Source organism: Nerophis lumbriciformis, linkage group LG19, assembly GCF_033978685.3.
Source record: "Nerophis lumbriciformis linkage group LG19, RoL_Nlum_v2.1, whole genome shotgun sequence".
NCBI classification, from domain to species: domain Eukaryota; kingdom Metazoa; phylum Chordata; class Actinopteri; order Syngnathiformes; family Syngnathidae; genus Nerophis; species Nerophis lumbriciformis.
In genome coordinates, this window is record NC_084566.2 from 41,420,585 (window position 1) to 41,436,013 (window position 15,429).

The 15,429-nt window shown below is 30.6% G+C and overlaps 1 protein-coding gene and 1 long non-coding RNA gene across 5 annotated transcripts in view; one reads left to right on the forward strand and one right to left on the reverse strand.

Moving 5' to 3' along the window:
* The window catches only part of LOC133618428 (uncharacterized), a 32,175-nt gene that overhangs the window by 4,947 nt on the left and 11,799 nt on the right, over window positions 1–15,429 (forward strand). The window lies entirely within an intron of this gene.
* myom1a (myomesin 1a (skelemin)) overlaps window positions 13,482–15,429 on the reverse strand; it is a 68,131-nt gene continuing 66,183 nt past the window's right edge. For both annotated transcript variants that reach the window (XM_061978763.2, XM_061978761.2), the window contains 2 exons: window positions 14,047–14,102; window positions 13,482–13,958 (listed from right to left, as the gene is read on the reverse strand). In XM_061978763.2, coding sequence (XP_061834747.1) covers window positions 13,701–13,958; window positions 14,047–14,102 — 314 coding nt within the window. In that variant the 3' untranslated portion in view covers window positions 13,482–13,700. The remainder of the gene's footprint in view (window positions 13,959–14,046; window positions 14,103–15,429) is intronic.

The following is a 15,429-nucleotide window of genomic DNA, read 5'->3' on the forward strand; positions in this document are numbered from 1 at the left end:
ACCTTCTTGAGACTTACAAAATGCCTACCTCTTTAGGACCAGCCTTTCTAGATATATAAAGATGTGTATTTACAACATGAATAATATATACATAGTATGCAAATATAAAAAAGCTTGTTGTGAAAAAATAGTTGGAATTTCACAAGAAAAAGGTCAAAATTTCACAAGAAAACCTAGAATTTTGGCAGTGTTATAATAAAAGTCGTCATTTTACGCAAGGCGAGTCGCAATTTTACAAGAAAAGCTGAACATTTGGACAATATTATGATAAAAGTTGGAATTTTTACCTCAATAACAGTCACAATTTTACAAGAAAAGCTTAAAAGTTTGGCAATTTTATGAAAAGAGTCGTAATTTTACTTGACAAAAGTCACAATTTTATAACAAAACTTGAACAAATTTGGGCAATATTATAATAATAATCGGAATTTTAGTTGGCAAAATTGTGACAAAATGTTACTCAAAAGTCACTATTTAACAAGAACAACAAAAAAAATTGCAATATTGTGGTAAGTCAGAATTTTATATGACAAACTGTCTCAAGAAGGATAGAAATACAGGAACACCCACACACACACACACACATACACGTACTTCTTACCTTCTTGAGACTTACAAAACGCCTACCTCTTTAGGACCAGCCTTTCTAGATATATAAAGAAGTGTATTTACAACATTAATAATATATACATACTATGCAAATATAAAAAAGCTTGTTGTGAAAAAAAAGTTGGAATTTCACTAGAAAAAGGTCACAATTTCACAAGAAAACCTAGAATTTTGGCAGTGTTATAATAAAAGTCGTCATTTTACACAAGGCGAGTCGCAGTTTTACAAGAAAAGCTGAACATTTGGGCAATATTATGATAAAAGTTGGAATTTTACCTCTAACAGTCACAATTTTACAAAAAAAAGCTTAAAAGTTTGGCAATTTTATGAAAAGAGTCGTAATTTTACTTGACAAAAGCCATAATTTTATAACAAAACTTTAAAAAATTTGGGCAATATTATAATAATAATCGGAATTTTAGTTGGCAAAATTGTGACAAAATTTTACTCAAAAGTCACTATTTAACAAGAACAACAAAAAAATTGCAATATTGTGGTAAAAGTCAGAATTTTATATGACAAACTGTCTCAAGAAGGATAGAAATACAAGAACACACACACACACACACACACACACACACACACACACACACACACACATATTTCTTACCTTCTTGAGACTTAGAAAATGCCTCCCTCTTTAGGACCAGCCTTTCTAGATATATAAAGATGTGTATTTACAACATTAATAATATATACATACTATGCAAATATAAAAAAGCTTGTTGTGAAAAAATAGTTGGAATTTCACAAGAAAAAGGTCACAATTTCACAAGAAAACCTAGAATTTTGGCAGTGTTATAATAAAAGTCGTCATTTTACGAAAGGCGAGTCGCAATTTTACAAGAAAAGCTGAACATTTGAGCAATATTATGATAAAAGTTGGAATTTTACCTCTAACAGTCACAATTTTACAAAAAAAAAGCTTAAAAGTTTGGCAATTTTATGAAGAGTCGTAATTTTACTTGACAAAAGCCATAATTTTATAACAAAACTTTAAAAAATTTGGGCAATATTATAATAATAATCGGAATTTTAGTTGGCAAAATTGTGACAAAATTTTACTCAAAAGACACTATTTAACAAGAACAACAACAAAAATTGCAATATTGGGGTAAAAGTCAGAATTTTATATGACAAACTGTCTCAAGAAGGATAGAAATACAAGAACACACACACACACACATACATGTATTTGTTACCTTCTTGAGACTTACAAAATGCCTCCCTCTTTAGGACCAGCCTTTCTAGATGTATAAAGAAGTGTATTTACAACATTAAAAATATATACATACTATGCAAATATAAAAAAGCTTGTTGTGAAAAAATAGTTGGAATTTCACAAGAAAAAGGTCACAATTTCACAAGAAAACCTAGAATTTTGGCAGTGTTATAATAAAAGTCGTCATTTTACGCAAGGCGAGTCGCAATTTTACAAGAAAAGCTGACCATTTGGGCTATATTATGATAAAAGTTGGAATTTTACCTCTAACAGTCACAATTTTACAAAAAAAAGCTTAAAAGTTTGGCAATTTTATGAAAAGAGTTGTAATTTTACTTGACAAAAGCCATAATTTTATAACAAAACTTGAAAAAATTTGGGCAATATTATAATAATAATCGGAATTTTAGTTGGCAAAATTGTGACAACATTTTACTCAAAAGTCACTATTTAACAAGAACAACAACAAAAATTGCAATATTGTGGTAAAAGTCAGAATTTTATATGACAAACTGTCTCAAGAAGGATAGAAATACAGGAACACCCACACACACCCACACATACATGTATTTGTTACCTTCTTGAGACTTACAAAATGCCTCCCTCTTTAGGACCACCCTTTCTAGATATATAAAGATGTGTATTGACAACATTAATAACATATACATACTATGCAAATATAAAAAACCTTGTTGTGAAAAAATAGTTGGAATTTCACAAGAAAAAGGTCACAATTTCACAAGAAAACCTAGAATTTTTGCAGTTATAATAAAAGTCGTCATTTTACGCAAGGCGAGTCGCAATTTTACAAGAAAAGCTGAACATCTGGGCAATATTATGATAAAAGTTGGAATTTTACCTCAATAACAGTCACAATTTTATTTAAAAGTTTGGCAATTTTATGAAAAGAGTCGTAATTTTACTTGACAAAAGCCATAATTTTATAACAAAACTTGAAAAAATTTGGGCAATATTATAATAATAATCGAAATTTTAGTTGGCAAAATTGTGACAAAATTTTACTCAAAAGTCACTATTCAACAAGAACAACAACAAAAATTGCAATATTGTGGTAAAAGTCAGAATTTTATATGACAAACTGTCTCAAGAAGGATAGAAATACAAGAACACCCACATACACATATTTCTTACCTTCTTGAGACTTAGAAAATGCCTACCTCTTTAGAACCAGCCTTTCTAGATATATAAAGATGTGTATTTACAACATTAATAATATATACATACTATGCAAATATAAAAAAGCTTGTTGTGAAAAATGAGTTGGAATTTCACAAGAAAAAGGTCACAATTTCACAAGAAAACCTAGAATTTTGGCAGTGTTATAATAAAAGTCGTCATTTTACGCAAGGCGAGTCGCAATTTTACAAGAAAAGCTGAACATTTGGGCAATATTATGATAAAAGTTGGAATTTTACCTCTAACAGTCACAATTTTACAAAAAAAAGCTTAAAAGTTTGGCAATTTTATGAAAAGAGTCGTAATTTTACTTGACAAAAGCCATAATTTTATAACAAAACTTTAAAAAATTTGGGCAATATTATAATAATAATCGGAATTTTAGTTGGCAAAATTGTGACAAAATTTTACTCAAAAGTCACTATTTCACAAGAACAACAAAAAAAATTGCAATATTGTGGTAAAAGTCAGAATTTTATATGACAAACTGTCTCAAGAAGGATAGAAATACAAGAACACACACACACACACACACACACACATACATGTATTTGTTACCTTCTTGAGACTTACAAAATGCCTCCCTCTTTAGGACCAGCCTTTCTAGATATATAAAGATGTGTATTTACAACATTAATAATATATACATACTATGCAAATATAAAAAAGCTTGTTGTGAAAAATGAGTTGGAATTTCACAAGAAAAAGGTCACAATTTCACAAGAAAACCTAGAATTTTGGCAGTGTTATAATAAAAGTCGTCATTTTACGCAAGGCGAGTCGCAATTTTACAAGAAAAGCTGAACATTTGGGCAATATTATGATAAAAGTTGGAATTTTACCTCTAACAGTCACAATTTTACAAAAAAAAGCTTAAAAGTTTGGCAATTTTATGAAAAGAGTCGTAATTTTACTTGACAAAAGCCATAATTTTATAACAAAACTTGAAAAAATTTGGGCAATATTATAATAATAATCGGAATTTTAGTTGGCAAAATTGTGACAACATTTTACTCAAAAGTCACTATTTAACAAGAACAACAACAAAAATTGCAATATTGTGGTAAAAGTCAGAATTTTATATGACAAACTGTCTCAAGAAGGATAGAAATACAGGAACACCCACACACACCCACACATACATGTATTTGTTACCTTCTTGAGACTTACAAAATGCCTCCCTCTTTAGGACCACCCTTTCTAGATATATAAAGATGTGTATTGACAACATTAATAACATATACATACTATGCAAATATAAAAAACCTTGTTGTGAAAAAATAGTTGGAATTTCACAAGAAAAAGGTCACAATTTCACAAGAAAACCTAGAATTTTTGCAGTTATAATAAAAGTCGTCATTTTACGCAAGGCGAGTCGCAATTTTACAAGAAAAGCTGAACATCTGGGCAATATTATGATAAAAGTTGGAATTTTACCTCAATAACAGTCACAATTTTATTTAAAAGTTTGGCAATTTTATGAAAAGAGTCGTAATTTTACTTGACAAAAGCCATAATTTTATAACAAAACTTGAAAAAATTTGGGCAATATTATAATAATAATCGAAATTTTAGTTGGCAAAATTGTGACAAAATTTTACTCAAAAGTCACTATTCAACAAGAACAACAACAAAAATTGCAATATTGTGGTAAAAGTCAGAATTTTATATGACAAACTGTCTCAAGAAGGATAGAAATACAAGAACACCCACATACACATATTTCTTACCTTCTTGAGACTTAGAAAATGCCTACCTCTTTAGAACCAGCCTTTCTAGATATATAAAGATGTGTATTTACAACATTAATAATATATACATACGATGCAAATATAAAAAAGCTTGTTGTGAAAAATGAGTTGGAATTTCACAAGAAAAAGGTCACAATTTCACAAGAAAACCTAGAATTTTGGCAGTGTTATAATAAAAGTCGTCATTTTACGCAAGGCGAGTCGCAATTTTACAAGAAAAGCTGAACATTTGGGCAATATTATGATAAAAGTTGGAATTTTACCTCTAACAGTCACAATTTTACAAAAAAAAGCTTAAAAGTTTGGCAATTTTATGAAAAGAGTCGTAATTTTACTTGACAAAAGCCATAATTTTATAACAAAACTTTAAAAAATTTGGGCAATATTATAATAATAATCGGAATTTTAGTTGGCAAAATTGTGACAAAATTTTACTCAAAAGTCACTATTTCACAAGAACAACAAAAAAAATTGCAATATTGTGGTAAAAGTCAGAATTTTATATGACAAACTGTCTCAAGAAGGATAGAAATACAAGAACACACACACACACACACACACACACATACATGTATTTGTTACCTTCTTGAGACTTACAAAATGCCTCCCTCTTTAGGACCAGCCTTTCTAGATATATAAAGATGTGTATTTACAACATTAATAATATATACATACTATGCAAATATAAAAAAGCTTGTTGTGAAAAATGAGTTGGAATTTCACAAGAAAAAGGTCACAATTTCACAAGAAAACCTAGAATTTTGGCAGTGTTATAATAAAAGTCGTCATTTTACGCAAGGCGAGTCGCAATTTTACAAGAAAAGCTGAACATTTGGGCAATATTATGATAAAAGTTGGAATTTTACCTCTAACAGTCACAATTTTACAAAAAAAAGCTTAAAAGTTTGGCAATTTTATGAAAAGAGTCGTAATTTTACTTGACAAAAGCCATAATTTTATAACAAAACTTGAAAAAATTTGGGCAATATTATAATAATAATCGGAATTTTAGTTGGCAAAATTGTGACAACATTTTACTCAAAAGTCACTATTTAACAAGAACAACAACAAAAATTGCAATATTGTGGTAAAAGTCAGAATTTTATATGACAAACTGTCTCAAGAAGGATAGAAATACAGGAACACCCACACACACCCACACATACATGTATTTGTTACCTTCTTGAGACTTACAAAATGCCTCCCTCTTTAGGACCACCCTTTCTAGATATATAAAGATGTGTATTGACAACATTAATAACATATACATACTATGCAAATATAAAAAACCTTGTTGTGAAAAAATAGTTGGAATTTCACAAGAAAAAGGTCACAATTTCACAAGAAAACCTAGAATTTTTGCAGTTATAATAAAAGTCGTCATTTTACGCAAGGCGAGTCGCAATTTTACAAGAAAAGCTGAACATCTGGGCAATATTATGATAAAAGTTGGAATTTTACCTCAATAACAGTCACAATTTTATTTAAAAGTTTGGCAATTTTATGAAAAGAGTCGTAATTTTACTTGACAAAAGCCATAATTTTATAACAAAACTTGAAAAAATTTGGGCAATATTATAATAATAATCGAAATTTTAGTTGGCAAAATTGTGACAAAATTTTACTCAAAAGTCACTATTCAACAAGAACAACAACAAAAATTGCAATATTGTGGTAAAAGTCAGAATTTTATATGACAAACTGTCTCAAGAAGGATAGAAATACAAGAACACCCACATACACATATTTCTTACCTTCTTGAGACTTAGAAAATGCCTACCTCTTTAGAACCAGCCTTTCTAGATATATAAAGATGTGTATTTACAACATTAATAATATATACATACTATGCAAATATAAAAAAGCTTGTTGTGAAAAATGAGTTGGAATTTCACAAGAAAAAGGTCACAATTTCACAAGAAAACCTAGAATTTTGGCAGTGTTATAATAAAAGTCGTCATTTTACGCAAGGCGAGTCGCAATTTTACAAGAAAAGCTGAACATTTGGGCAATATTATGATAAAAGTTGGAATTTTACCTCTAACAGTCACAATTTTACAAAAAAAAGCTTAAAAGTTTGGCAATTTTATGAAAAGAGTCGTAATTTTACTTGACAAAAGCCATAATTTTATAACAAAACTTTAAAAAATTTGGGCAATATTATAATAATAATCGGAATTTTAGTTGGCAAAATTGTGACAAAATTTTACTCAAAAGTCACTATTTCACAAGAACAACAAAAAAAATTGCAATATTGTGGTAAAAGTCAGAATTTTATATGACAAACTGTCTCAAGAAGGATAGAAATACAAGAACACACACACACACACACACACACACATACATGTATTTGTTACCTTCTTGAGACTTACAAAATGCCTCCCTCTTTAGGACCAGCCTTTCTAGATATATAAAGATGTGTATTTACAACATTAATAATATATACATACTATGCAAATATAAAAAAGCTTGTTGTGAAAAAATAGTTGGAATTTCACAAGAAAAAGGTCACAATTTCACAAGAAAACCTAGAATTTTGGCAGTGTTATAATAAAAGTCGTCATTTTACGCAAGGCGAGTCGCAATTTTACAAGAAAAGCTGACCATTTGGGCTATATTATGATAAAAGTTGGAATTTTACCTCTAACAGTCACAATTTTACAAAAAAAAGCTTAAAAGTTTGGCAATTTTATGAAAAGAGTCGTAATTTTACTTGACAAAAGCCATCATTTTATAACAAAACTTTTAAAAATTTGGGCAATATTACAATAATAATCGGAATTTTAGTTGGCAAAATTCTGACAAAATTTTACTCAAAAGTCACTATTTAACAAGAACAACAAAAAAAATTGCAATATTGTGGTAAAAGTCAGAATTTTATATGATAAACTGTCTCAAGAAGAATAGGAATACAGGAACACACACACACACACACACACACACATACATGTATTTGTTACCTTCTTGAGACTTACAAAATGCCTCCCTCTTTAGGACCAGCCTTTCTAGATATATAAAGATGTGTAATTACAACATTAATAATATATACATACTATGCAAATATAAAAAAGCTTGTTTTGAAAAATGAGTTGGAATTTCACAAGAAAAACGTAGAATTTTAGCAGTGTTACAATAAAAGTCATCATTTTACTCAATGCAAGTCAACATTTTTCAAGAAAAACTGAACATTTGTGCAATATTATGATAAAAGTTGGAATTTTACTCAATAACAGTCGCAATTTTACAAGAAAAGCTTAACATTTTGGCATTTTTATGAAAAGAGTCGTAATTTTACTCGACAAAAGTCACAATTTTATAGGAAAACTTTAACATTTTGGCAATATATTATATTATTATATATCTATATATTGTTATAATATTGCCAACATTTTAAAGTTTTCTTATAAAATTGTGACTTTTGTCGAGTAAAATTACGACTCTTTTCATAAAATTTGTAATATGTTAAGCTTTTCTTGTAAAATATGACAAAAATGACAAAAGTCATAATTTTACTCAAACAAATGTCACTATTTTACAAGAACAACAAAAAAATTGGCAATATTGTGATAAAATAATTGTATATGACAAATGTCACCATTTGGCATTAAAAAGTAACAATTTTACATAAAAAAAGTAATAATTTTATAAGAAAATATTGCAATCTTACAGAATCAGAAAGAATATGAGAAATTGTTCCCAATTTTATAAGAAAGAAGTCGACACATTGTGAGAAAAAGACTGCTTTTAGTTCATTTATTATTTTTTTGAATTTTTGGTTTGTAATTGGTTTGTAATCTTCATTATTTACTTCAAGTTATTACAGTATGTCTCTACATTCATTTTTATTTTATTTTTTTAATTAATTCTGGCCAAAGGGGGCACATTTCAATTTCTTACACGCATTTGTTATTTCATATGTTGACCAGAGGGGGAGCACTTTTAAAAGCGACACACAGTCCATTTGAAAAATCCCTCCTATTCGGGACCACCCTCATTTTGATAGATGTCACCACACAATATAATATAATAATAATAATATAAAAAAGCTTGTTGAGAAAAATGAGTTGGAATTTCACAAGAAAAAAGGTCACAATTTCACAAGAAAAACCTACAATTTTGGCAGTGTTATAATAAAAATAAACTGAACATTTGTGCAATATAATGATAAAAGTTGGAATTGTACTCAATATCAGTCGCAATTTTACAAGAATAGCTTAAAATGTTGGCAATTTTATGAAAAGAGTCGTCATTTTACTCGACAAAAGTCACAATTTTATAAGAAAACTTTAAAATTTTGGCAATATTATAATAATAATTGGAATTTTAGTTGGCAAAAATGATGACAAATTATGACAAAAGTCATAATTTTACTTTTGTCACAATTTTGTCAGTAATTTTGGCTCTGTACCGAGGATGTCGTTGTGGCTTGTGCAGCCCTTTGAGACACTTGTGATTTAGGGCTATATAAGTAAACATTGATTGATTGATTGATTGATTGATTTGCTACCTTCTTGAGACCTGAGAAATGCCTACCTCTTTAGGACCAGCCTTTCTAGATATATAAAGATGTGTATTTACAACATTAATAATATATACATACTATGCAAATATAAAAAAGCTTGTTGAGAAAAATGAGTTGGAATTTCACAAGAAAAAGGTCACAATTTCACAAGAAAAACCTAAAAAGAAAAGTCATCATTTCACTCAACGCAAGTCAAAATTTTACAAGAAAAGCTGAACATTTGTGCAATATAATGATCAAAGTTGGAATTTTACTCAATAACAGACACAATTTTACAAGAAAAGCTTAACATGTTGGCAATTTTATGAAAAGAGTCGTAATTTTACTCGACAAAAGTCACAATTTTATAAGAAAACTTAAAAATTTGGGCAATATTATAATAATAATCTGAATTTTAGTTGGCAAAATTTTGACAAAAGTCATAATTGTACTCAAAAATGTCACTATTTTACAAGAACAACCAAAAAAATTGCAATATTGTGGTAAGTCAGAATTTTATATGACAAACTGTCTCAAGAAGGATAGAAATAAAAGAACACACACACATACATGTATTTCTTACCTTCTTAAGACTTACAAAATGCCTCCCTCTTTAGGACCAGCCTTTCTAGATATATAAAGATGTGTATTTACAACATTAATAATATATACATACTATGCAAATATAAAAAAGCTTGTTGAGAAAAATGAGTTGGAATTTCACAAGAAAAAGGTCACAATTTCACAAGAAAAACCTAGAAAGAAAAGTCATCATTTCACTCAACGCAAGTCAAAATTTTACAAGAAAAGCTGAACATTTGTGCAATATAATGATCAAAGTTGGAATTTTACTCAATAACAGACACAATTTTACAAGAAAAGCTTAACATGTTGGCAATTTTATGAAAAGAGTCGTAATTTTACTCGACAAAAGTCACAATTTTATAAGAAAACTTAAAAATTTGGGCAATATTATAATAATAATCTGAATTTTAGTTGGCAAAATTGTGACAAAATTTTACTCAAAAGTCACTATTTAACAAGAACAACAACAAAAATTGCAATATTGTGGTAAAAGTCATAATTTTATATGACAAACTGTCTCAAGAAGGATAGAAATACAGGAACACACACACACACACACACATACATGTATTTCCTACCTTCTTGAGACTTACAAAATGCCTCCCTCTTTAGGACCAGCCTTTCTAGATATATAAAGATGTGTATTTACAACATTAATAATATATACATACTATGCAAATATAAAAAAGCTTGTTGGGGAAAAATAGTTGGAATTTCACAAGAAAAAGGTCACAATTTCACAAGAAAACCTAGAATTTTGGCAGTGTTATAATAAAAGTCGTCATTTTACACAAGGCGAGTCGCAATTTTACAAGAAAAGCTGAACATTTGGGCAATATTATGATAAAAGTTGGAATTTTACCTCAATAACAGTCACAATTTTACAAGAAAAGCTTAAAAGTTTGGCAATTTTATAAAAAGAGTCGTAATTTTACTTGACAAAAGTCACAATTTTATAACAAAACTTGAAAAAATTTGGGCAATATAATAATAATAATAATCAGAATTTTAGTTGGCAAAATTGTGACAACATTTTACTCAAAAGTCACTATTTAACAAGAACAACAAAAAAAATTGCAATATTGTGGTAAAAGTCAGAATTTTATATGACAAACTGTCTCAAAAAGGATAGAAATACAGGAACACCCACACACACACACACACATACACGTATTTCCTACCTTCTTGAGACTTACAAAACGCCTACCTCTTTAGGACCAGCCTTTCTAGATATATAAAGATGTGTATTTACAACATTAATAATATATACATACTATGCAAATATAAAAAAGCTTGTTGAGAAAAATGAGTTGGAATTTCACAAGAAAAAGGTCACAATTTCACAAGAAAAACCTAGAAACCTAGAAAGAAAAGTCATCATTTTACTCAACGCAAGTCAAAATTTTACAAGAAAAGCTGAACATTTGTGCAATATAATGATCAAAGTTGGAATTTTACTCAATAACAGACACAATTTTACAAGAAAAGCTTAACATGTTGGCAATTTTATGAAAAGAGTCGTAATTTTACTCGACAAAAGTCACAATTTTATAAGAAAACTTAAAAATTTGGGCAATATTATAATAATAATCTGAATTTTAGTTGGCAAAATTTTGACAAAAGTCATAATTGTACTCAAAAATGTCACTATTTTACAAGAACAACCAAAAAAATTGCAATATTGTGGTAAGTCAGAATTTTATATGACAAACTGTCTCAAGAAGGATAGAAATAAAAGAACACACACACATACATGTATTTGTTACCTTCTTGAGACTTACAAAATGCCTACCTCTTTAGAACCACTCTTTCTAGATATATAAAGATGTGTATTTACAACATTAATAATATATACATACTATGCAAATATAAAAAAGCTTGTTGGGAAAAAGGAGTTGGAATTTCACAAGAAAAAGGTCACAATTTCACAAGAACAACCTAGAATTTTGGCAGTATTATAATAAAAGTCGTCATTTTACACAAGGCGAGTCGCAATTGTACAAGAAAAGCTGAACATTTGGGCAATATTATGATAAATGTTGGAATTTTTACCTCAATAACAGTCACAATTTTACAAAAAAAGCTTAAAAGTTTGGCAATTTTATAAAAAGAGTCGTAATTTTACTTGACAAAAGTCACAATTTTATAACAAAACTTGAAAAAATTTGGGCAATATTATAATAATAATCGGAATTTTAGTTGGCAAAATTGTGACAAAATTTTACTCAAAAGTCACTATTTAACAAGAACAACAACAAAAATTGCAATATTGTGGTAAAAGTCAGAATTTTATATGACAAACTGTCTCAAGAAGGATAGAAATACAGGAACACCCACACACACACACACATATTTCTTACCTTCTTGAGACTTAGAAAATGCCTACCTCTTTAGAACCAGCCTTTCTAGATATATAAAGATGTGTATTGACAACATTAATAATATATACATACTATGCAAATATAAAAAAACTTGTTGTGAAAAAATAGTTGGAATTTCACAAGAAAAAGGTCACAATTTCACAAGAAAACCTAGAATTTTGGCAGTGTTATAATAAAAGTCGTCATTTTACGCAAGGCGAGTCGCAATTTTACAAGAAAAGCTAAACATTTTGGGCAATATTATGATAAAAGTTGGAATTTTACCTCTAACAGTCACAATTTTACAAAAAAAAGCTTAAAAGTTTGACAATTTTATGAAAAGAGTCGTAATTTTACTTGACAAAAGCCATCATTTTATAACAAAACTTTTAAAAATTTGGGCAATATTATAATAATAATCGGAATTTTAGTTGGCAAAATTGTGACAAAATGTTACTCAAAAGTCACTATTTCACAAGAACAACAAAAAAATTGCAATATTGTGGTAAAAGTCAGAATTTTATATGACAAACTGTCTCAAGAAGGATAGAAATACAGGAACACCCACACACACACACACACATACATGTATTTGTTACCTTTTTCAGACTTACAAAATGCCTCCCTCTTTAGGACCAGCCTTTCTAGATATATAAAGAAGTGTATTTACAACATTAATAATATATACATACTATGCAAATATAAAAAAGCTTGTTGGGGAAAAATAGTTGGAATTTCACAAGAAAAAGGTCACAATTTCACAAGAAAAACCTAGAAACCTAGAAAGAAAAGTCATCATTTTACTCAACGCAAGTCAAAATTTTACAACATTTGTGCAATATAATGATCAAAGTTGGAATTTTACTCAATAACAGACACAATTTTACAAGAAAAGCTTAACAAGTTGGCAATTTTATGGATCGGCATTTTCCCATGCCTTGCCGATACGCAATTTTTGGCAAATATCGGCAGCCGATCCGATCCAAATATCGGATCGGGACATCCCTACTGTCAACTGAGTTTTGTTTTTGAATGAGTTCTGCTCAATGGAAAAAAATGTGCCTTGGCTCAAAAAAGGTTGCTCTAGAAGACAAGCAAACACAACATTGTCACTTCCCGGCGGTGGAAAAACAAGGTGTCACATTCAGCATGTGGCGCTCACGTGACCGCCGCCCGCCTCAGGCACCTTGCACGCTCAGCCCGTGTCAACTCCGCCCCCTCCATAAACCTGTTATCATCTACCAACACAACACAAACATCAGATGAAGATAAAAGGCCTTTATTTTTTTCTCTCTTTTTACTGTACAGTTCTTTAAGCTGACCTTTTTCAGGGGTCAAAGGTTATCTGAAATACCACCGCAAACATGCCTCGCTTTCCTCTCTGCTGCTGTCAATCATCAAAGTCCAAGCACACAACTGCCAGCAGAATAAAGACAAGGTGGACGCTGCTGTATTTCTCTTTATTTTGATCTCATCTACTTCCCCCCTTCCTCGTCCTCGGGGTTGTACACGCTGACCGTGAACACGCCGTACTCCGTGCCGTACTTGTTCTTCACCACCAGGGCGTACTTGCCCGAGTCGGCCCTGCTGACGGCGTTGATGGTGATGCTGGCGAACTTCCCGTGCTCAAACTTGAGCAGGTAGCGGTCGCCAGAGGCCAGTTCTCTCTCGTTCTTGGTCCAGCTGACCTCAGGCGTGGGCTCGCCCCACACGTTGCCCGTCAGGTTGAGCGACTGAAAAGATGTTAGACAGCACGTTTAAAAAACCCAGGCGATAAAGTAGCGTTTATAGGACTGCAATAAGAGAGTATGTGTTATTTACCTTGCCCTCTTGGATGGCAACCACATCTGGCAGGCCTCCGATGACGCGAGCGCGATCTGGACAAGAAATACAAGATCAGTTAAGTGTTTGTTTACGAGAGGTGGAGGCCTTTTATGTCGTCCTTTGAGTGGAATAAGTTGCTAATAAACTAGAGTTGTGCCCATCTCTTCATTACAAATAACCAGAGGTGGGTAGAGTAGCCAGAAATTGTACTCAAGTAAGAGTACTGTTACTTTAGAGATTTATTACTCAAGTAAAAGTAAGGAGTAGTCACCCAAATATTTACTTGAGTAAAAGTAAAAAGTATGTTGTGAAAAAACTACTCAAGTACTGAGTAACTGATGAGTAACATACACACACACACATATCATATATATATATATATATATATATATATATATATATATACACACATATACATATATATATATATATATATGTATGTGTGGGGAAAAAAAATCATAAGACTATTTCATCTCTACAGGCCTGTTTCATGAGGGGGGGTACCCTCAATCGTCAGGAGATTTTAATGGGAGCATTCGCATACCATGGTTTATATAGGGCACAGAGTGGGTGGGTACAGGCTGACGTAGGGGCGTGGTGATTGGCTCATGTGTTACCTAGGAGGTGTTTCCGTCTATGGCGGCATGTTGTTACAATTTTGCTGCGCTTGTTGAGGGATGACAGGTCTGGACGGTAAATAATAAACAGTTTCTCTTTCAAGCATAGGTTGCATCTTTTATTACCACTATTGTAAGGTGTGCTGGATGCAAGAATTTGCCATGTTATTGAATATTCAACATTATTGTCTTTGAGGTCCCAAATGTGTTTGCTGAGTTCTGTGGTATTTCGCAGGTTTTTGTTCCTGAAAGAAGCCTTGTGATTGTTCCATCTGGTTTTGAATTCACCCTCGGTTAATCCTACATATGTGTCGGATGTGTTAATGTCCTTGCGTATTACCTTAGATTGGTAGACAACTGATGTTTGTAAGCACCCCCCGTTGAGGGGGCAATCAGGTTTCTTTCGACAGTTACATGCTTTGTTGGTTTTGGAGTCGCTCTGACTGGGGGTCGACGGCTCATTTGCAATTGTTTTGTTGTGGTTTGAGATGATTTGTCGTATATTGTTCATGCAGCTGTAGCTCAATTTAATGTTGTTCTTGTTGAATACTTTTCTTAGGTTGTTGTCTTTGGGAAAGTGTTTGTCAATCAGATTGAGGAATTATATTATTATTATATATATATATATATATATATATATATATATATATATATATATATGTATAAAATATATATATACACACACACACACACACATATACATATATATATATATATATATATATGTATATATATATATATACACACACACACATATATATAT